Source organism: Dromaius novaehollandiae, chromosome 3, assembly GCF_036370855.1.
Source record: "Dromaius novaehollandiae isolate bDroNov1 chromosome 3, bDroNov1.hap1, whole genome shotgun sequence".
In the NCBI taxonomy this organism is placed as follows: Eukaryota; Metazoa; Chordata; class Aves; order Casuariiformes; family Dromaiidae; genus Dromaius; species Dromaius novaehollandiae.
In genome coordinates this window covers 87,270,437-87,293,642 of record NC_088100.1, presented here as the reverse complement: position 1 = coordinate 87,293,642, position 23,206 = coordinate 87,270,437, and the positions used below count along the sequence as shown (strand labels likewise).

The following is a 23,206-nucleotide window of genomic DNA, read 5'->3' as shown; positions in this document are numbered from 1 at the left end:
GAACAAAATAGATTCCGACAAAATGTTCCTTCCATATCAATGTGCAGAATTAATGGCATCTCCAAACCTTTTCAGGTTTTGATATTGTCTTCATAAACATCAAGGCCTGGTTTGGAAGTCATCATGCAGTTGCCTTTCATAACTTTTCTAAGTAAATGACAGTCACCAAAACAGTGAAATCACTGATGTTTGTATGGAACTGCCCAGGACAAATTATTTATTATTGCTTGAGAAAGGTGTATTAAGCAGGCAGCATATGCAAACAGAAATGCGAGATGTATCTCCAGAGAATTTCAGAAGTAATGAGAGTTACTCTAATGGACAGTCACATTTTTGTAATCAGTGTAATGATTTATTAGGCAGCTCCTTCAAATCTCATGGTATGGTAAATTTGTATGGTTATGTAGCTAGTCATTTTGTATGTAGCTCTGCTCCATAAGTACGGAACATACATACACCATGTATATACTCCATGAACATATATATATACCTAGATGTGCGTTCTACTTATTAAGGTAATATACTGAAAATGTCTTTTATTGTCTTTGCGACTTGTGACTTTTGTGACTATTAACTTGAAGTCCATATGCGCCACAACAAAATACTTAGTTTAAATAGGAATTATGTGAGAGAGAAATGTTATCTTCCAGTTTTAAGACTAAAAGTGAATTTAATGCTGAATTGGAGTAACATATCAGATATCTTTACAGATATTTCTTTCCTCTTCCTGTAAAGGTAAAGTGGATGTTATCCAATACTGCAGATGGAAACGGCACCAGGCCTTAAAGTTGTGTCACACTTGTTTTATATGTTTCTTTTTCTTCATTCTGTTCAAAGTTAATTTATGTAGGGGATACGTAAGTGGACACTACTGACTTTTATTAGCATATTTGATCTCTGGCATCTTTTGCGTGCAGTACTTGTGTTTCTTGCACAAGGGCTGTTCCAACATTATTTAGAAACTGAAAACAACTTTTCCATAAACAAGAATAGTATTTGCTGCAATACAGAAAAACACCCAGGTCATAACCTTATGCAATAAATGTAATAATTCTCCTACTTCCCATGATTATTTAGCCATAACATACATTCCTGCTATTTGTTTGTGGAGTAGCAGCCAGTTAGTGGCTAGCTGACACCTCTGCTGAATCCACTATTTCACTACGTACAAAGAGGCCTGTTGGATCACCCAAATGACATTGTGTGTTCCACATGTAACGTAGCACTTTAGCAGAAACAGGGAACTAGCAAAGCATGAATTGGTGTGTTACCAAGTTTTACTGTTAGGGTCAGGAGGCACAAATACGATGTACTAATTTAATTCCAAGATCTCTTCCTAGAAAAATATACTAGGACCACATCTTTACAGGACAGTTTGCTTCCATATAGAAGCAGCCAGAAACCCCTCAAATTTTTAAGGTGGCTACTCAAAATAATAGAAACAAAGAGCAAGTATGGATTTCTAAAACAGATTTTCACGTAGCTTAGCTGTCGTTTTGGGGCTGCCTGTGTCATATGTTGTTTAATCACTATACCTATCTAAGCTGGTTGGACTCCTAGCCTACCTTGAGGCCCTGCACACTTTATTTAATCAAGATTCAATAAAAAATTAATCAGAGCCTTTGGCGCTCTGCTTACATCAAGAGAAGAGTACGGGTTTCTAACAAGTCCAACAGGTAGTCTGGCAAGGCTGAATGGTTAGAGCAATAGATCACGTGCAGTGTGACTGCCCCAGTCTATGTCCACCGCACGCTGGGGAACTGCCACTCTGGCCCCAATCCCTACTCGTTTTTTAAGAGGAAAAGCCACTGTGTGTATTGGTAAGGTTACAAATAATGCATCCAACTAGTCAACTATGTGCTGTTGCATTTCCCTGAAGACTACAAATGCAAAAGCCCCAAACTGGGCACTTTGAGAACAAGGCTTTATACATAAATATAACCTGTATTCTGAAGTCAGCCCTTTTGCATGTTTGTCTCTGTGTTGTACAGCAGAAGACGTGTGGAGGCTGCCCCTTGCAGCTTTATTTAGGATGAGGAAAACCAATGCTAAGAGCTCGTGCTGTGGGCTCCAGTTGAAGAGGAGGAGGAGGTAAGGTCAGGCAGGCAGCCCGGTGTGCCAGGCTCCAACGCAGGAGAGGCAGAATGAGCAGCCAGTGAGATGTCTGCGCTTGCCTGTGGTGAGGGAGATTGCAGGCCTTTCCAGAAGCCAACAGGCTCCTTCAGATCACTTTTTAGTTTCTTTTGCCATTGCACTGATACAGTGTTTTGTTTAATGTCACATAAGTGAAACTGGTACTGGAAATGCGATGGGGCTTGCTAGCAGTGAAATGGAGGCCAGCACTGCATGTTCCTTGTCTTCGCAGGCAGCCCTTTTCTTTGATATAAGGAACAGAAACTGTGTTTGAAAAAAGAAACAGAATCAAATTAGAATTCACAGTAATTTGATTTCCTACAGTAAAACAAGAGATAAATCAAACATGATCTTGGGAAATGGTTCCTTGCAATTCCAAGTTTGCTTTTCCCCTGAAGAGAAAATTGAGGTAACACTTGTGCTTGCTTTGAGGGGGTAATGAAACTGTAAACTGAAAAGTCATTTGTAAATGATAAATTAGGCTGTGATTATGCCAAGTGATATCAATTATGCTGATAAGAGTACAGAGCAAGGAATTTTTAACTGATTCACTTCTGCCTTCTGGCTTGCTCTGACAGCAGTGATGCATCACGCTTGCTTTATTAGTGAGCACCACCAACAGCAGTAATCAAGCTCGAGCTTGTACTCTTAATGCTCTGTTAGGTTCTGCGTGAACATCAGCACAGAGTACTCCATGGTTTAAAACACTTATACAAATACATTTGTTTTGTGTGGAGTTTTCCATATTAGTAGAGCAGATGGTTGGAAAAATAAAGTCAGGTGATGGGGTTATTTTCTAATATAGTAAGGACACTAGGGATTGCTGTTTCTGTTTTGAAGATAGATGGCTACCTCCTCCCCACAAAGTTCTCTTCAAACCATGCCATTTTACAGAAAGCAAGCCCCACTTCTGTATGCATGTCTAGCTTGCATTGCATCTCTCTGGCAATATCTTTCAGCAGAAATTAAATGCTCAATCTTACTTTTGTTCAGCATAGTTCTCTTAAGATCATAGTGCTATGCAAAATAATGGTGGGTCTATCTACTGAATCTAAGGTGAATCGGAAATCAGTAGAGGATCACCGTGCACTTTTCTTGTTCTTGACCTATGGACTAGCAGAAAACAAAATACAACAAAAAACTACCAACCCTTAGAATATTTGTTCTTCCTTATTGTGGCAGCTTTTTACTACTAGGTAATAAAAACGTACTAAGTTGTAACTTCCTTGGGACTTTTATTCTGCACGAACCACATACTGCAATCTATCAAAAGTTGTTTCTAAGGGTGAGAATTAAAGAACCCTGGACTGATAGTGGCTGCCAAGCCAAATGTGATTGATCAGTTCCAATGGAACATGGTCAGTCCAGTCGTTCCCTTTCTTCTTTTACTGAAAGTGCATCTTGGCTGTATGCTGATTATCTTTGGGTGCTTAAGTGACATTCAGTGCAAGTGCTATGTGCACTATGTATCGAATGCATGACCTCTCTCTGGTCACATGTTCGGGTTTATCTTCAGCACTGTGGCTTGAATGATAGTTTTCAATTTTCAGTGATGGGATCAAGTTCTCAGCACAGGTTGAGAATGTATTCTGATGTCAAGTAGAAGAGATTTTTTTTCCTAGTTCAGTAGAAATTCTGCCTGCCAGACAGCTATTTTCAAGTCACTTAAAACTAAAATGATGGAAAATTAACCTTTGACCTTAGGCAATAAGCAGTGTTTTTGGGTGAAGGTAAATGCACTGAGAAATAAGCCAGATGAGCCAGATTGTGCTGCTCTTATGTAGGTCAAGTAGTACCTTGCCTACACAGTGGGGTTATTTGTTAAGAGTGAATCTAAAGGCAAATATGAGAGGCACTTCCTAGTCTGTAAAGTGCAGGATAAGGACATAACATACAACTCTCTAACCCATGGGCTAAATATACTTGAAAAGTCTTAGCAATATTATTTCTCAGTTTATGAAATTTATGATGTTATGCGTTGACAACCCGTATTGTTTAGGTTCTTGTTTTTCTCATTGCTTGTGTGATGCCTACTAATGTATCAGAGAAAATTAGCAGAAATTTCTGTTAGCAAAATCTTACTCTTTTTCAAGTCTAGTAAGGAATTCCTCCTCATTGTAAAAATCAGTATCTTCCTATCTAGGTTATATTTATTATTTTTTGTAGTTTAACTGATTTCTATAGTTCAAACATCATTTATCTTTGTACAGTGGACCATTTCCTGGGTCTTAAGTAATCATTTACTTCTCTGGTGGTTTAAGAAAGCAGTTACTGGCAAGAAAGACAAAGGTCGATTTGATAGCCATCGATAGCTACTTTCCACAAATGTAAATGGCTCTGCAAAGAATAAGGCAAAAAGCTCCCATGTTTTCTATTCTTTGAAAAGAACACTGATGCTGGCTCTTCACATAGAGGGGGAAAATAAACTGTTCATGACAGGACATGAAATTTTCTATCCAGAAAACCATTCCTGTTGCCAGCAGGAATATTCCAGTTCCATTGTGCAGCAGTCACATTTGCGGCTCTCACTTTCATTTCAGATATATTCTTCCTTAGTTTTATTAAAGTTTTCATGTCTTCTTTGAGACCTTCTTCACTCTTTTTCCATGATATTTTCATTACTGCATAAGTCACTTTTAAAACACAGTATGAAGAAATACTTTCCTTGCCTTAAAAGCTCTTGCCCTAAAGGATTTTACTATGACAGGTATCTTAGATGATACTTAGCTGCAGGTTTCAGTCATTGCAAATCAGGGAGCAATACTCAGATTTCGATTCTTTCAATATAAATCTACTTTTTTGCCTCTCCTCTGAAACTGTTTAAAAAAAAAGTCTAATAACAGCAGCTCTTGAATTGAAGAGAAAGTCTTTTCCCTTATCTAGATGACATACCGCTTCATACTAAATCTGTCACTAGAACATCCTTGCTGCCCACTCTCTGAAAGGACTTCAGAATGATGGACTTTGTAATTAATTGGAAAAAAGAGCATTCTCTCCTCACCTCGGAGTAGGGGAATAAAAATAGGCTCAGTGGGGAAGATGCTTCTGAAACAGAAAAATGTTTTGGTCTCCAAACCTACCAGAGTTGTTTTGCAAGGAAGTAGGAGGCTGATAGTTTATTGCATACAAGTACGCATTGTTTGTATTGTTTTCATTTCAAGGTGACTTTTACTTAAACCAGACCATAATGAGGTAACAGACTGATGTCTAATCTGGTTTCCTAAGGAAATGAGGTCTGTGCCGTAAGCATGTGAGTCACTGTCTGCCTTCCTCCAGTAACTCTGAATCTACTTTCCAGGTTCAAGCAAATTTGAACTTAAGTTCATAAAAGCGTAATGAAAATAGGCAGCTAGGTAAAGAGGATAAATGTGTTTTCCCAGAGAGGAAACTAGTCTGTATCATGTACCAGAGAATGCACATAGGAGAGAGCTTATATCAGGGCTTCAGAAGCAGGAAAAGCTTTGATCAGTGCTTGCATCCAGAGAAGCCAACTGCAAGACACACCACCATGGGAAGCCAGCGTTCCTTTCTGCGCTGTAAATAAATCTCTGGAAATGGCTTCGTTCCAGATTGCAATTTGAGTCCGATGGGGATGACTGGGGCATTTGTGGGCCTTTGCAGGGCACCACGCTGGCTCCTGCTGCCTGCCTGTTCCCGTGGGAAGTGCTGGCAGCCCCCAGGGAGAAGTGACAGGTCCCTGCACAGACTTTTGTTTATGGAGAAAGCCTGGTGGTCAGGCAATAGCTAATGTTTCATTTTACAATTAGACTATGTGGGGATCTGTAAAAATTGCACTTAAAAGGTTATTAGTGCCACAGGCTTCCTCCTTACGAGGAAGCACTTGCACAGAAGGGCAATCTCTTAGTTCATAGGCAGGAAGGCGACACGCTGCAAGCATTCCTCTTCAGAGGGGGGCTGTTCTCACAGATACAAGCCCAGCAGGCTCTGGTGCGCTGTCAGGACACTGTTTTATCTTTACTTTTAATGGAAGGAATAGAGTGGAATAGTAATAAAGGACTGATAAATGAAAAGAAAACTGTAACCACGTAATTATGTCAGAATCTACTAACAGCCATGAAAAACTGATTAAACCACATTATGCAGATGCATGTTGCAGAATACCATTAGTAAGTCCTTTGCAATGGCATGCCTGCAATTAAGAGAGCAGCACTGGCAACACACAGTGAAAACAGAGAAAATGTATAGTTTAAAATATTTGGAGATAAACAGGTGCATAGAGGATAGGGACAGCCTAAAACTAAATACAGGAGAGTCCTCAAAAATACCAGCACCCAGGAAAAAAACATTATTCTAAACAAAATGTTTGGGTTGCTGCACACAGCTCAGAATAAGTTACATTTATTACAGAAACATATTTATTGGCTTATCCATAAAATGAAAGGCTGCAGTGCAGTAAGCAGTATTTTCCAACTATCCACAAATTACAGATTGTGCAGACTAATGGAGGAATTCCATCTTTTTTCCAAATTAAGTTAAACAAGCTTGCAGAAATTTTCTGATAGAAGCCTTAAGATTATTAGCTAACATACCTGTGGTTGAAACAGTTTAGTAAATTATTTTGGGAATGAGATTGTTCATGGTTGTGTATTCTGATGTATGTGGTATTTCCAACTCAAGGACCTGAGGGAACTGTCACTTACCAAGTTTCTTTACCAATGGAGTACTGGGATTTGTTGTTTCCTCTAACCCACCATAAAGCAAGAACGAAGGTTCAGTTCTATCCTGCACTTCCCTTCCTCTCCCCATTCTTGCACAGAGTTTCTCATCCGCAGTCAGGGAAAAACTGTGCAGGAACAAGCTCTAAGACAACAGTGTTCCCTTGGGCTTTAAAAAAAAGATGCATTCCTTCCAAAAACTACCCGACATGACTGGAGAGCCTATCTAAGGGGAAAAATCAAAGGGAATTCTAAGGAGTCACTGAAAGGATGAGCAGGCTGGAGAGTTCATATGGTCCTGATTTTCTCCATTGTGCTAGGTCCTCTGAGACACGTGAGCAACAGAATTGCTTACAGAAAAACAGTAGGGATCCTTTAAATATTTATCCTGCATGTTGTTTTCCAACAGATACCTGCAGATTTTCTTCTCACTTTATTTTTGCAGATGTCTGAACTAGTGTGAAATGCAGATAATGAGTGGTCAATAGCATCTGTGCTCACAGTGATGCTTTCCTGAGCCATTATAAAGTAAAGGAAGGGAAGGACAGTTGTGAGTGCTGGCACACTTTGATTATAGAATCCAGGCAATATATTTTTAAATGAAAATATATCAACAGCATAAGCACTGAGATGTGTGATAAGGGAAATCTCTGCCAAATTGGGATTTAAGATAGAAGACATGCTTTTAGTTAAATGCAGTGGCAAGACTGTGTGTCCATAAAAAGTTAAAGCATTCACCATACTGTAATATATACATTTACTTGGGCTATTTCTCCTCATTCTTTATATGTGAGAACAGCAATGCTTACAAAGTGCTTTTCACAGAAGAATATCATTATCTCCATTTTTACATGTGAGGAAACTGAGGCCTAGAAATTTGAGGTACCCTAGTTGAGGTACCATACCACAGCAATAGCAGAGTTAAGAACAGAATGTTTTTGTCTCCTCCTTGGGTGCACTATATACTGGACCATGCTGTTTTCAATGCTACGGTAAATTTATCTACTAAGAAATGTCTAGTTTTTCCATCTTTCTATCTGAAGCTGGAGCATCATATTCCCTCTCCAGCAGAGAGATACTGTGATTTCCTAGAAGAGAGTCCATTTCTTTCAACTTTCCCAGAACTTACTGAACACAATTTGCTTCTGAAGTGGGAAGCTGTCACTGATAGCACTGCATGCAGTCATGCCACCAAGCCAAGTGGACGCTCTTACTGTAAACAAGATTTTAAAACCCCACCCCAGCTAAGAGTAGTAAATCTCAGGCAACACCTACAACAAAAATGGTGCCTCTGACAAACAGCTATCACATCTATGTTGTTTCTATAAGGGTGTGTTGTCTCCTGTCAGGACATGTCGTTCTGAGGAGATAGACTGAACACATACGCCCTGTTATAGGTTTGCCTACTTTGAAGATCTGGCTCGTGTGCTTGCCTTTAAAATAATATTGTTAAGAATGTACTTGTAGTTGATAATAATACCTCTAAGCACAAGGTAAACTTTTAGAAGTTACCCTTCAGATACTGTTTATGCACCTGCTGCATGTGTCCACAGATATATCAGCAAAAAATACTGCTAACAATACAAACTTTAATTTCACAGATGAAGGAACTTGGCATCATCGTCTACAACTGTAGCTGCCTGGTCCTGGATTTACAAAGGATATTTGCCTTGTACAGTTCATTAAAATACAAGAATAAAATACCTCCGAGTTGGTCTAAGAGACTATACGGCGTGTATGATACACAAAATAAACTGACACTGCAGCTGAATGAGACAAAATCAGAAGCTTTTGTGTCGGTAAGTCCTGAAAAAGAGCATCTCGCCTTGTTTGCAGGGAGGGAGGGAAAGGAGGAATCTTATTTAACACAGCAGAGTTTTTGGAGGACCTGGAAATGTAACACATCTGCTTACTCTCCTAATATTGTCTGTTTTGAATAACAGAGCAGTGGGTTAGGTAGATGTTAGTAGCATATATGAAAAATTCAGATGTCTCTTTACTCATATGGAGATATTCATAGTTTGGTGCATAAATTCCATCAGAATGCTGTGTTCTCCCTGACAGATACTGGCTGGTGAAAAGGAAGTTTATTACTACACTGAATACCTTTGTTTTTATAGCCTGTATTCTCTTTTTTTTAATGCTCCTCCTTTTTCTTTTTGAGCTGCTGAGAGAATCTGTGTTCAGGAAGGCACATAAACACATTACAAAATAACAGGACTACTGATAGGAATTACTTATTAATACAAACATATATGGTGTAAATTAAGCCTGTACTTAAGCATTTCTCTAAACTGGCCCTAACTGAAGAAGATTCACATCACTGCTAGGTACTTAGCCAAAAGAAGCTATTAAGATTGTGAATCATGCAAGGGACTGGAAACTCGGGTACAGAGATAAGGCTGCTAGAGTTGTCACTTACACAAGACAGAACTTGATGGAAAGTCTCACGCTGCTGAAAAATCAAATTGTTCTGTTGTCTGGGGAAACAGTCATTTCAATAGGTATACTTTTGTGGGGAAGTTGATAACTGAAAGTTTTAAAAAATGTGTTGTCTTTTCCTATCGTGCAGAAGAAACAAATCACCGTATATTTTTTCATTCTGATTTCTGTGACGTTGTACCTGCATGTAGTTTGCCAGGACTGAAGCTGCTGTGGAATTTTGTTTGTGTATCATTCTTTCCTTTCTCTGTAATTTTCACCACTTTTCTCTCACATCCAGGAAACAACAGAGCAGCCCTTCAAGGTAGCTCATTTATTTACGCTAGTGGACATAAGGCAAATGACTTGGAGTAAATGAATTGCTTATCAGACATCTAAAATGATAAATAATAAGCTTGCTATCAGAACTTGTATTTTTATCAATACGATTTATAAGGATTAATCATTTTCATCCTTTTCCATTGAACACATTCATGCTTCTGTAGCATAGTAGCTTTTATGTTTTAAATGATATTTTAAAACTTCTAAACTTTAAGCAATTAAGATTAAGCATGGTAAATATATATATATGAGAAAAAGAGCAAGGAAAAAGAAAAATGAGAGAATGTGGTATATCCCTATGGAAACACTGTCTCTGTTTTTTATGGGAAAAAGAGAGCAGTTCTCTATCTCAGAAGTGATGCAGCAGAACTGGAAAAAGGTACATGGGGCAATAGAGATGATGAAAGATGGGAGTATTACCCATTTTAGAGGTAATTACATAAGTAAAAAAGGATTTTAAATCAGGACTATCATGAAGGAGATAAAGCTTTATTTACTATTCTGCATAATATAAGAGGCAACAAACCATTGCTTTATAGCTAGTTAAGTCTAAAATAACACAAGGCATGTAGTATACTGTTAAGTTACAGGAGCCTCGAGCACAGGATGTTGGTGCAGATGAGTAGTTATACGGGGCAGGGTTTACCTGACCTGTCATAAGCCACACAAAGTTCAGATGTCAAGGTTGTTCAGCTCCTGCAATCAGTGGAGAGGGATGGCTGTTTTGGAATGAAATCAATGAAAATCTGGAAGTGCCTAAGACAGCTAGGATTAATAGCCTTCTGAAGAGACATATATTTCCACTGATTCTGGAGAGAGCTGTAAGGGCTAGCTCAAATTGAAAAACTGATTTTTAGACAGTTAGCTGAAGAACTGTAAAATGAATTCCACCCAAAGTAGCTGCCCTTCTTAAAAGCAGTATACAAACTCCTACCTCCTTCCAAGCAACTTGTAAGAAATGGAGAAATCCTGCTGAAAGCCCATCCTGCTGGACACACAGCAACAAAGGCTTGGCAAGGCCAATTTAAGGGATATGGGATCCTAGACAAACACGAGTGGAGAGGGTCTCTACCAAAACTGCTCTTCTGCAATGTTTTCAGAGTGGTCACTTCCTCTCTGTGATTTGTTTTCTTCTTTTCTGGGCTGGGACAAAGGCCTCTTGTCTTGAAATTCCACTTTGGAAAACAAAAGAAAGGAGTTACTGGTATTCAAAACCTCAGATCAGCTAAGTCTAACTCCAGGAGGTCCCTGAACTTGTAGTCACAGACAGTTTAGTTACTAGGTTATCATCAGGAAAAAAGAATGCAGTTTGTGTAGATGAACTATATGAATGTAAAGCTTGAGAAATGGGCCTGAATGAAATTGAACCAACTCTACTCGTTTTGATGTTGTTCTGATGCATTAGAAAAGAAAGCCTGCTCTCACTGAAGGCATGTACTTAGTACTGAATTTGTCCAAATCTCCTGAACTGAATTAGCTTTCAATGTATAATATGAAAGAACTCACCAGGGCAAAGAATGCATTTACGCAGCTTGCAAAGCAAGGAGTTTGTGTATCGCCATTCACTGTGTACCAGCAGCGTCTCCACTTTGAAATCATCAGAAGCCTTGTCTATATGGTGAAAGAGATGGCTGAATCCACAGGATATAGTGACTGTTATATTACACTGTTAGGAAACATGTTTAATTTCGTCATTATGCCACATATGCTATATTTCAGCATAGCACCAGTCTCTGTGCTGTTCTTTCCCTCTACTAAAAAGATGAGGATCAGGGAAAGAGTATTATTACTACTATTTTTCATCTCAAAAGATACAAGTGAGAAAAAAAGGAAGTTCGATCTTTAGAATCAGTTCTTCCTGCTTGAAAACAGGCTTTACAATAAATTTCTCACCTGCTATCAAATTCTCAAAAATTCAGCAGCTGTTTACCATCTGAAGGGCTGTCACAGAGTTGTGCTGGACTGGTTTGGTGAAACTGAGTGTGAACAGCACTGTTCTGAACTAGCAATAAGTAAAGAAGAAAGTCTGCTACAACCTAGGGAGTACCACTAGTTGCCACCACTGCCCTGTCTGTGGAGCCAGGGTGGTGGAGCTGCTCGTGCCCAGCTTAGCTCCTCTGCTCCTCAGCCCCCCAGCCCTGCAGCTCTCTCCCCTTCAGTCTGGGACAGCACAACCACACTGAGCAGGGCATTGCAAGGTACTGAAGGACTATGTTGGCAGGCTTGTTTCTGCTAGCTGAAGACAAGTATCAAATGGGTATTTGGCCAGGACAGCAAGTATTAGATGCTAATATCGAGAAAGTACCAAAATATCTTTAGTGAGCTGAGGAGGGGTCAGTGGTACCTCAAGCTGACAAGTGGAATGCCCAAACACAAGTGTTAAGAGTGAGAATCTTACCAGAAAATGATTTTTTAAATATCTTTGGTTCACTGGTCTTCATCATAGACTCATCTGAAAAAGAAAATGCATAACTGTTTCATTCTTCACCTGTTCCATCTATAAACTTGTATCCAAGAAAATATTAATAAAGAGTATACAAATAAAATTGCAGTGCAGTATGCTCTTAAAACTGATTCAGATAACAGACGAATAATGTTTAACAAAATCATTTTACACTTTGTTTCTTGAGTCCAAACTCATTGCTTGAAAATATATTTCACTCAATCTTCTTGCTATATAAAACAACGCACATAACAAATTCATCTTTTTTTTATACAGTTGGGAATCATGACTATGAGGTTGCTAAGCAACAAAACATCATCTTCTAGACTGGCTGATAAAAACACAAGAGGGTTTGGGGAGGTCTTTTCTTAGTGTGCAGGAAAGGATCTTGAATACTGATCTTGAAATCTTACTACTGTTAATTATTCTTACTACTTTCTGAACTTATTTATTTGCAATAAAAGTAAATCCTTAAGAACACCGGTCAGTGATTAAGGCACCATTGTGATAGGCACTGTATTGGAAAAAAAAAGAAAGAAAGAAAATCTGTCCCTAAAGAAAACACACTAATCTAGATGTCAGGATGCAACGCAAGCAGATAGCAAAGGTGAGAAGATCAAACAGCAACAGGGAGGCAGTGGGTTGGTAGAGCAACTGGCACCTGCTCTGGCTGTATAAGCTGCCTTTAACAACCGCTACTCCCAGGACCTATGTTGCTTTTGAGCTGCCTGGCAGGTGGCTCCTCCTCTTCCCTGTCCCAGTTCGAGAGGAAGAGCAGAAGGTCCCTGGCCTCTCTGCTAGGTGCAGGGGTGACTTCTCATGGCTTCCCAGACTTTGTCTTGCTGGCTGACCAATTTGAAATCCCTGAAAACAGAGCAGAAAAACTGAAATCTGAGCTTCTCACTAACTCAGTAGTTGGTATGTTGATATTTATATATAAAGATAAGTATTAAAGATAATTTTCTTGAAAATCTACAGCATCTCCTTGCAGCAGTGACTCATAGCAGATGGTGACTTTGCACAGAACTTTAAACAGGATTCACATAATAAAAACTTAGCTCTTGACTGCAAGTGATGGATCAGCTTCACTGTTGTAAGAACATAAATTTTCCTCCATTTAATAGTAGCCAGTACTGTGACACTTTGGAACAAAAATTCTCTGATACGTAACAACAACTTTTCAACTAGAGTTGCTTTGATGACAACAGGTGTTTTCAAGTTTGTGCTCTCTGCATTTTACCCACAATTCTAAGTGGAGAAGCTTTCAAAGGAAAATTAAGCAAGTAACACTCCTTTGCAACTTTGTATATTCTAGTAGGACAGTTAAAGGTATCAGTTAATAGTCTCTACTAAAATATTTAATATTGCTTGCCAGAATGAGAGAGCAGGGAGGGGGGAAATCTCTCCATGTATTTTCAATGCAGTATTTGAACTTTTGCCTTCACAGAATTCACCTAAACTCTTCTGCCCAAAGGACAGAGTCCTGGATATTGAAGCTATATACAATGTTATTGATGATGCAAAGCAGTTTGTATACATAGCTGTCATGGACTACTTGCCTATCGTCATTGACACAAATGCTAAAAGGTGAGTGTCCATGTCTAGAACAAGCATATTATCATACTGCTGATAAGGTTTACTGGACAAAATGAACCCATAGGAGATTATTTACTACTGTGGACCAAATTTCTTGGGGCCCAATTCTGCTCTTATTGAAATCAGTGAGAGTTCTGCCATTGACTTAAATGGGAGCAGAATTGGGACCTAAGAAGACGTTTCCAGTTTTGGGTCCTAAGGTTTGTATCTGTCTATCGAAGGAGATGAGAACCTGTCTAGTCTGACCATCTGCAAGTGACTGGAACCCAGGAATACAAGACCCTGCATATATACGAATCCTGTTTCTTACACTGCTGTAAGCAGTGCCCTGATACCAAAGCTACTGGTATTGTATGAATACCATACAGATACTTGGTATGAGAGAGAGAGAGTGTGTGTGTGTATAAAAGATAAATAACATGTTTTGAGTTCTAATACAAAATGTGGGAGATGTCACAATTTTACTGAAATATACATATATGAAAATTCAAATTCTGCAGGTTACATTTTATATCCCATTTTGGTTAACTGAGAGTTGCTAAAAAAAAAAAAAAAAAAAAAAAAGACAAAGCTATATTTTTTTACGCATGGTGAATATATGGACCACATTTTTAAAAAGCACTCATGACCCAAAACTGGAGCCACAGTGTAATAAAGCCATTCTACTCAGAAGGCTAGGTAAGTACTCAATGATCCCTGCTACTCTTGGTAATATTTGCTATGAATTGAGCATCTAGTACAGCTCGCCATTCCATCTATGTGCTCTAAATTAAATGCCTGTATAGTCCCAGTACAGAGGGAAAGTGAGGGCAGGGAAGGATTCTGTGTGCTTGTTCCCTTACTTGTGTAACTGATAGAAAATTCTTCTTGTCCCTCTGTCTGGGCTGGGTAAGGAGCACCCTCTAACTGTAGCTCCTTCTGTTTCTTTGACACCCAAGAGCTCCACTGCTCTGCCTAAAGGCTGTGACACAGGAGTAACTTTCCTGGCCATAGGGAGACAAGGAACAGGTATTTTGTGCAAGTGTTCAGGCAGCTCTTACTCCTACAGAAATAGAAGATGTGTGCAACCATCTTCAGTGCCCCCATGGTGACAGGTTTGGTGCAGAGCAGAATGACACAAAGGATGCTGGCAGATCACTTCAGTCAGAACCCCTTCAAGTGAGAACCTCATTCTTGAACTGCTGGAAAATGCGATTCAGATTTGTTTATAGTTTTCTGTGTGATATCTAAGTTTGTCTGGATAAAAACCCATTTATTTTTTAAGATCTCTGAATATACTGTATTCTTTCTCCACAGATACTGGCCATATTTAGATGGGAAGATAAGAGAAGCTTTAGTTTTACGAAGTATTAAAGTACGACTTCTCATAAGTTTCTCAAGAGACACAGATCCCCTTACATTTAATTTTGTTTCGTCTCTCAAAGCTATTTGCACTGAAGTTCCCAGCTGTAGTTTGAAAGTTGTAAGTATAATCCATATTGCTTTGAAATCTAAGATTTTTCCACCAAAAAAAAAAAAAAATCAAGAAAACCTCACAACAACTGAAAAGTGTTTTGTGTTAGTATGGAAATGTTTAAATTTCATTAAATAGCATATGTAACATAGTGGACTAAATTTAATCCTAATAGTAGCAGACATAGAAACAAAGACAGGAAAGTAAAATGATGCCAACAAGCAGTCTGTGTTGGGGACAGCTCGTGTAGAACACTACATCTGGTCCTTCATGGCAAGGCTAGCAGAGTGAACCATAGTTATGTCTTGTTTAAACTGGCTGCTAAGAGTAAATGTGACAGCACAAAAATGTTTTTTAGTTTGGATTCATGTAACCTTACTGTTCAGCTCCATAAGCATCTACTCTTCCTTTAATAAAGTACAAAGTACAAGAAAAAATAATGGAAGACTTAACATCATTACATTCAGAATTATGGACAAATACTACACAACCACATTACACATGCACTACAAGAAAATGAGAAATACCATATATGTCATGCTTGCATTAAAAAACAGTACATGGTAAGTGCTATTTTAAATTTGATATATTCTTAGGAAATTGAGGGATGCTGGAACTCTCAATCATCTTGCACCAATTTCTTTCTTTTTTTTTTTTTTTTTTTTTTTTGGAGAAAACTGTCTTAAGTTGCTCAATCTGCTAAATTATTTTGACTTTTTAAAATTGATAATTTACAAAAACAAGTACTAATACTGCTTGTGTTACACTAAGTAGTATTTATGCATATCAAGAAATAGGGATTTTTTAAATGAAATAAATATACTGTTACAAGTTTCTTAGGTGAGAAGCAGCACAAAGTTTTTTTTTTTTAAGGTCAAAAAGCAGTTTGGTAATTCATGTTGCTCACACTGCTCAAGCCACTTTGAACAATTTCAAGTAACCTCTAGCTTGTTCTGTATTTACCATCAAAATTCTATCCATGTATTCAAAATTATTGTTTAATAAATGGAACCAATGCTCTACATACTTGTAGCCATTTTCTTCTATTTACAACAGGTAGAATCTTTGGGACAGAATTTATGTTACAAAGAACTAAATGCTAGGAGGAAAAATTTTGATTTCTATGCATCCGTTCTAGATAAATATTGTAGTTAGAGTACCTTTAGTTAGAAATACAAATATAACAATTTCCAGTAACAAAAAAATTGCGCACCTCAAATTTTAATACAGTTTTAATTTATGATGCAACTCAGTTACCTCTGTGCTGTGCCTCAACAGGATGTTCTGCATACTGGGTAAATTACTCTATTAAATAATAACAGACTTAATATTGTTTTGTTATGAGTAACATCTTAAGGCTGAGTTTGCTGGTTACTATTTGTGAAACTGTGGCACAGGCTTCATCATGACACTCATTTACTTCACAAAACATGACAGATAAGTACTGTTTTTTTCTAATTTGCATTTTCTTTATGCTTATCTGGTTATAGCCAGGATCAAAGGGTAAAAATGTGTGGGGGGTTGAGGGAGGACAGCTAACAAGGTAGAAAAATTAAATGTTCTGAATTAATGGAAAAATCTGTTTTTCCTTTTGATGCTGCTTTGGGTATGAGAAAACATGAAGTCAAACTAAACATTGTACAGAAAATACAGTTAAGTGCAGGCATGTGTTGTATGTTTTTATATACAAGAACTATGAAATTTTAAGAGAAACTTAAACTAGAAATTCTCATTAAGACTGTACTTAAATTAAGAAATTGAATGGTGGCAATTCAGTTTATGTTGTCCTAGTACCTTATGACAGAAATGGTGCTTCCCCCTCTTCCATTTTCTTGGGGATAACATATCTCATCTCAGCCCTATAACAAACAAGTATTTAGTAACTTTTTTCTTTCATTTAGGTTTTGTCCTCTGTGAAAGGCTTTTTCATGGTGGTTTCTTTTCATGAAAAGACCACTTTGGCTAAGTGGTTTCCAGGAGGTGCCCATGGCTTGCTGCAGAGTACGCTGCAGCTGTTTTGCCAAAGGCAGAAGCCCGAGGTACACTGTCCATCTTGGAGAAGATTACTCAACTGCTTTTGTTGGATGGGAATATCCCCTCGATTTCCCCCAAAAAAGTCTTTGATCAGGCCAATGGAAGTTTTCATATTGCCTATGTAGAAACCATGGTCCTGCAAACTAGTTATGCCTGGCAGTATCATGATCAAAACCTGCAGCCAACCAGATTTCTCTCACTTTTCACTCAGCTGTAGAGATCAGAAAGGCAGGGGACTGCAAGATACAATTTCCTCGTCAAGACAGTCTAATTTTAATGTATTTCTTCTATCTAGAAACAGGTTTTTCTCTTTTGCCACAAAATTTTCTGGCAACACTGAGCAATTAACAGCACTGAAGCCAGTTAGAAAGAGATTAGTCCTTAATTATGCATTCCTTAGCATCTCACTATAGATTGTGGAGTCCACTTTAAATAAGCATTGAGGATTCATAATTACTGGATTCAACTGAAACTGTCCTTTGAGAACCTGAATTCAGTGCAAGCACTCTGAAAAAAGACCTGTGGGAAGACCTTAATAGGAAAAAAAAAACCTTTGCTCGAAAACTAAATAAATGCTCTAAGCACATGGCCAAACATCAAGTAGAGAACTGCATACTGGTGTCGCAGCTCATCCAGTGAGCTCTGTCCTGTGCTGAACTACGAGTCAGCATGAAATTAGGCCTGAATTGTAAGGGGTAAACTTCAGATGAAGAGCTCATCTGTATGCCCCTGGGGATGTTAATTCTAGTATTCCCCAAGTTGTGCGTGCTTGTCTCTGTAAATGCATATTACTTGTGTGCAAGAATGTACAGTCTGACTCTGAAAGGTGAATTAAAAAGGGGCCTGCTCTATTGCTTATTGCTGAACAGAGAAAGTAGCATGCTTTTAAAGGGCCCACAGCAAGTATGAAATAGAACCAAGTTAACCTTAGAGAACGGGAAACCAGGAAGGCATGGCATTGACCAGATATAAGTATCACAGCACATGCTGTTCGTGACATGCCAACTGAATTTGTTTTGGGGTTGTGCAGGTGTATCTTGCTAGGGAACCTTTCACTAATTCTTCAGACACCAAAAATACCAAAACAAAAATGTCCTAAAAATAAACAAAGTGTTATGAATTAACTATGAAACCTTTCATCCTAAGCAGTAATTTAGTAATTTAATCTCAGTAAGAGGTACAGTATTGGTAACACAGTACTTCTTCTGAAAGTATGTGTTGGAAAAATTGGTATGTGCCACTCAGTGCCTATGATAGTTCACTTACTCATCTAAGTTACATCTGTGTAGTCTGTTTGTGAGGGCAGATGGGTTTCCCTTTTACCTATATTGTCAAGGAGTTAATAGCTTGTCTGCTACAGCTGAAGAACACATTACATTTTCAAGCTACGTGTCTTTACCTGCCTGAATTTAAAATTTTCTCTCCTACTAGGTTATACAAAGAGAAGGCTAATGTATCTTTTTTTCAATTCAGCAGATCTGCTGAATTTATCTCAATGTGACAACTTTAAGTTTTTATTATTCTGTTTGACCATTTTTGCAGCAAGATATGTAACCTTTTCCTAAATCACATAACCTCGGGAAGATAGCTTGTTATGTTTTGTTTCCTGTACTAAAAAGTACTAAATACTTTTCCCATTCACCATCTTTGGAGTATTCCCTACAACATTAGTATTACTCACACAGTAGGTTTTACTTCAGCCTCCAAATCACCATGGAGAGTTAATGCAGTACACTTGAAGGACGCCCTACGGCTGCTGACTATCTTCCTCTGTTGTGCAGAGAAAGCCGTGAGCATTTTTACTTTTTTATCAAACATTTAAGACTGTTTCAGAAAGATTCAGATCCATCTCTGGGTTGCTAAGTACATACCTTCTGCGTGGGCACATGTTTGAACAATAATTCCTCAGGCATGGAATTGCAGCTTTGATATTTTATGAAAATTAACCCTGACTAGCGAGTGAGCTTTCTTTTATAGCTGTAAGATGGTTTGTTCTAATTAAAAAAAAAAAAAAATACTGTAACTGCTTGTTAGTGATGTTTAAAATGTTTAATATGGATACAGGTTTTTTACATGCAGTTTAGTTAGATGTGAATATACAATATAGACATTATCTAAAGAGGAGGAAAAATCTTTACTAATGCCCTTATAAAGCAATCATTCTATTAAAAAGTTTGGGTTGGTTTGCTTGTTTTTAATGCAAAAAACCTGTCCTTGGAATTTTTTTCTAGTATCTGAACTTATTACAAAAATTAAACTGTGGAAGTTAAAAATGCCATGTGCACAGATAAGCAGACATGCAGTGACGTATGAAAGTCAGAGATTGCTGGATCAGATCATGATGGATCTTACAACTGTACTACATGACCATACAGTATTTCGGCACTGAATTGTCCACTGAGCTGTTATTAAGATCCAGGCAGATAAGACCATGAAGAGAGCAGTCAATTTTACAAGTAGTTAACCTGGGGGAAAAAAAAAAAAAAAAAAAGGAGACTATAAAAGAGCTTCTGCTTGTCCACAGAAATACACACTCTTTTGTTTGTTCCTAATGTATTAAAAACCTGCTTCACCCCTAAAAATCTGTTTCATCACCTTGGGGGAAAAAAAAAAAATCAACCCTAGAACAGAAACCATCCTGTTCAGAATCACTGTAAGCAGAGAACTGCAGGATGGAGTGGGTATCGAGCCTGAACTGGTCTTAGCATTTTACGCAGAGGTCTTCCAAGCAGTACTGATACAGCATCTGGCAACAGAAAACTCACCCAATGTATTTTCCAAGGGGAAAGAGAGCAATTCTAGCTTACAGTCTAAAGCATTAGGTTAAACAACAGCCTCTGGCCTGCTGTTACCTTTTATCTGCAAATAAACCATATTAATTAGATACTAATTAATACTAATACTAATCAGAGGTAAGCCAGTACGGTATTTACAGAGTTCTTCAAGGAAAACCAAAGAACTGTAATGACTGAGATGGATGATTAAAAGGAGATGGTTTGAACAAGGAGTACTATCACCCTCTCCACCCCCCCACCCCCGCTATTTATATGCAGTTCTGAAGTGACCACTAAACACCACTGTGATAAAACCTAAAGCTGGAGTTCCTGCTACTCATTAACAACCCAGAGTTGGGTTTTCAAAATATTGAGGCTATTCCAAAAGGGATGTCTGTACCTAAGAGGATTACGTCAAGGTTGTATTGAAGGTATCACTGGTTCAAGGTGTGAACAGTACATTAAAGGAGGCTTGGGTTGTTTTTTGGGTTTTTTTTAAACTATTTTTCAACTTCTGACTAGCTGCACTGTACAGCCAGTTACCTTAATTAGTGATATACTATGAATTAGGTTTGTTCTGGGGAGCTACACCATCACCTCTATCATAAAGTTTCCCAGTCCTACACTAAATATTTAATTTCTTCTTTATCTTCCTGTTATTCTCCACTTCTGTTTTTGAACTCTGGGTGTGTAGCTATCAGTTTCCCTAATGAAACAAATAATACTTAGGCTTGTATTGGAAACCTCATTTTCTGTCTGGCACTGAGGCAGATTAGAAATACATCTAGTTCTTCAATAAAAAATCCATCAAATTTTACCCTTTAGGGTAAAACAGATTCATTTTTCCTCTTGTCAAGGAAGCTTGATCTCTGCAAATGATTTAATCTTGAAAAGTTAAAAGGTGGGCAAGTTTCCCATTGTAAACTATGCAATGTGTAAGATAAAGGTATTAATTCAGCCTGTTGGCAAGCTGGATCCTGAAGCAGACTTCAAACCCCAGTATCGCTTGAATGAGGAAATGAGCTAAATACACTTCTGGCTCTTACCCTGCAAAACACAATGGATTTTTTTGTTCATTTCAAGTATTGTATTGCTTTTAGTATGCTGTAGCCACACACTTCGTATACTTCAGAACACCAAGGCATACTGAAAATCACAGACTTTGAGAAGTTAGTATGAAATTCAAGTATACACTGTTTTATTCAAATCAATGCTCACCTACAAACTCAAGCTGTTCTGTAGCACTAACTCCTTGTCAATCAGGAGTAGCAGGACAGAAAAGTTATGGTCTGTTCATTACCTTAATTCCTTTCTGTTTTATGGCAGAAATTCTTTGACCTCGAAGAAGAGAGTGCATGCTTTCTTAAAGAACAGAAGAACGCTTCTCTCCCCAAATTAAATCGTAACAAATATATGGTGACTGATGGAGCTGCATACATTGGTAAGTAACTACATCTCAAGAAGTTCTAGTTTATTTGTAGCCAAAAGTCCAAAATAACATTGATTTGTAAGTGAGGAATCCACAATTGATATGCTTGTTAAGTTAAAAATACTGGATTCACATCTTTAGGAACCTGGATGAAGACTGAGCTTTGAAGGGAAGACGAAATTTCTCATTTAAAAAATTGTTTAGATAAGTTTCCTCCCTGCTTCCTCCTATTAATTAGTTTCTCCAGAAGCAGCATGGTGTTTTCAGTATTTAGAAATAGACTGAAAACACAAACACACCATACTTTAGGGAGAAGGAATAAACTGGATGATCAACATATTCTCTATTTCTGTCATCCGAATGAAGATGGACTATTCTCTGTTTTCCACATCACTATGAAAGCTATGGTCGTCATGGTTAAATATTGGACAAATGACTGTCCTCCTCCTCTTCTGAAGTCAGCTTATTCACTGTATACTGTAATGACAATTCAGACATCATTTTTTAACAACAGGTACATTTCTAATAAATACGAAAAATAAGAAAAATCTCATTGTGGATTAAAGATGTATTTAAGTAATGTTTGTGTACAGCAGCTAACAAAGGTTATCAATCAATGCTCACTAAATGGATAACAACTGTCTTTTAAAAAAAATCAGATGGATTGAGCTGTGCTCTAAGACCAGAAAACTGCTACTGAACTAAAACGTAACTCAGAAGATTCTATGAAGTCTAAAGAAAACATGCATTCTAATCGGCTGCAAATCATACTTTAGTTGCCTACCTACTCACCCTGAGTTTCTGTAAAAGCTTAAAGCCAGTGATCATAAAGGGAATTAGGGAGGACACAGGCTGCAACTCAGAAGCATTTCTGTTCACATGGATGAATAACAGAAAATCACAAAGAGCCTAGAGAGACGTCCTTAAAAGCTCACCTTGATGGGCTCTTGAGTATATCCGAGTTTCTTAGGCCATGCCTTGAATTAAATATGTGGACCAGGACAGAGTGTTCTCTCTTTAAAACTGTCATCACAAGATCATAGCTATGACTTGCAGAAACCATAGACATCTCATTAAAAGTTTTCTGTCACCTTGGATACTCTGTGGACTACTGCTGAATCCTAAAAATTCCCTTTCATTATTTTCAGTCACTGAATACTTTTGTTTCACAAAAGTCACTTCTTTTTAGTATTATGGCACCCTATTCTGTTCACCTATCCTAATCTTTTTTTTCCACTTTAAGTAGTACAGCTTAATCCTCTCAGCTCTCCCAATTGTTTTATGAATCCCCAAATCCTTTTTACTTCATTTAAAAACCTTTCCAATACCCAGATCCAATTTCAGTACCTTAAAGTGTCTACACACAGCATGGATTCTTAGCTAAGTTGCTTTTATTCCTTCCCATTGTCCTTTCCTCCTTTGCTCCTCTCAAGTCATATAGATAACTGCATCTTGGCATATATCCCACAGTAATACTAGGTAGGATTTTTTTTTTTTTTTAAGAAAGAAAATATTAAAGCTGTGTGAAAGGAATACAAATGCACCTGGTTAAGGACCTGATACATCTTTTCCTTGAAAGCATATGAAGAAGTGTTCCTCACGATCAGACCTTGATTTACCATCCTTGACAATTTCAGAATTCTTACATTTCCCTTTGCAATAACTGAAAATGGCTCTCGAAAGAAAGCGTATGCAGTTCTCAGATACCTTCATGTATGTATGTTCAGACATTCTGTTTTAAAAGATGACCTCTAGTATCCAGTATTTCGGAGAAAAAAAATACATTGTAGAAGTAAAACTGAAATAGCTATTTCTTTTTATTTCATTGGAGCTGTAACTTAAACACTTGTTTTATCTGTTTTCCATTAATCCACTTATCCTTTCTTTGCCTTGCTATTACCAGGA

General features: G+C 37.9%; 1 protein-coding gene across 3 annotated transcripts in view; it reads left to right on the top strand.

Annotated features, from left to right (window-relative positions):
* The window catches only part of PLD5 (phospholipase D family member 5), a 192,567-nt gene that overhangs the window by 157,399 nt on the left and 11,962 nt on the right, over positions 1-23,206 (top strand). Inside the window, exons 6-10 of one of the 3 annotated variants that reach the window (XM_064509376.1) lie at positions 8,411-8,608; positions 13,463-13,602; positions 14,908-15,073; positions 16,966-17,103; positions 21,199-21,313. In XM_064509376.1, coding sequence (XP_064365446.1) covers positions 8,411-8,608; positions 13,463-13,602; positions 14,908-15,073; positions 16,966-17,103; positions 21,199-21,313 — 757 coding nt within the window. Of the gene's footprint in view, positions 1-8,410; positions 8,609-13,462; positions 13,603-14,907; positions 15,074-16,965; positions 17,104-21,198; positions 21,314-21,442; positions 22,796-23,206 lie in introns of those variants that run through there. The other 2 variants (XM_026102633.2, XM_026102629.2) reach the window with 2 other exon arrangements.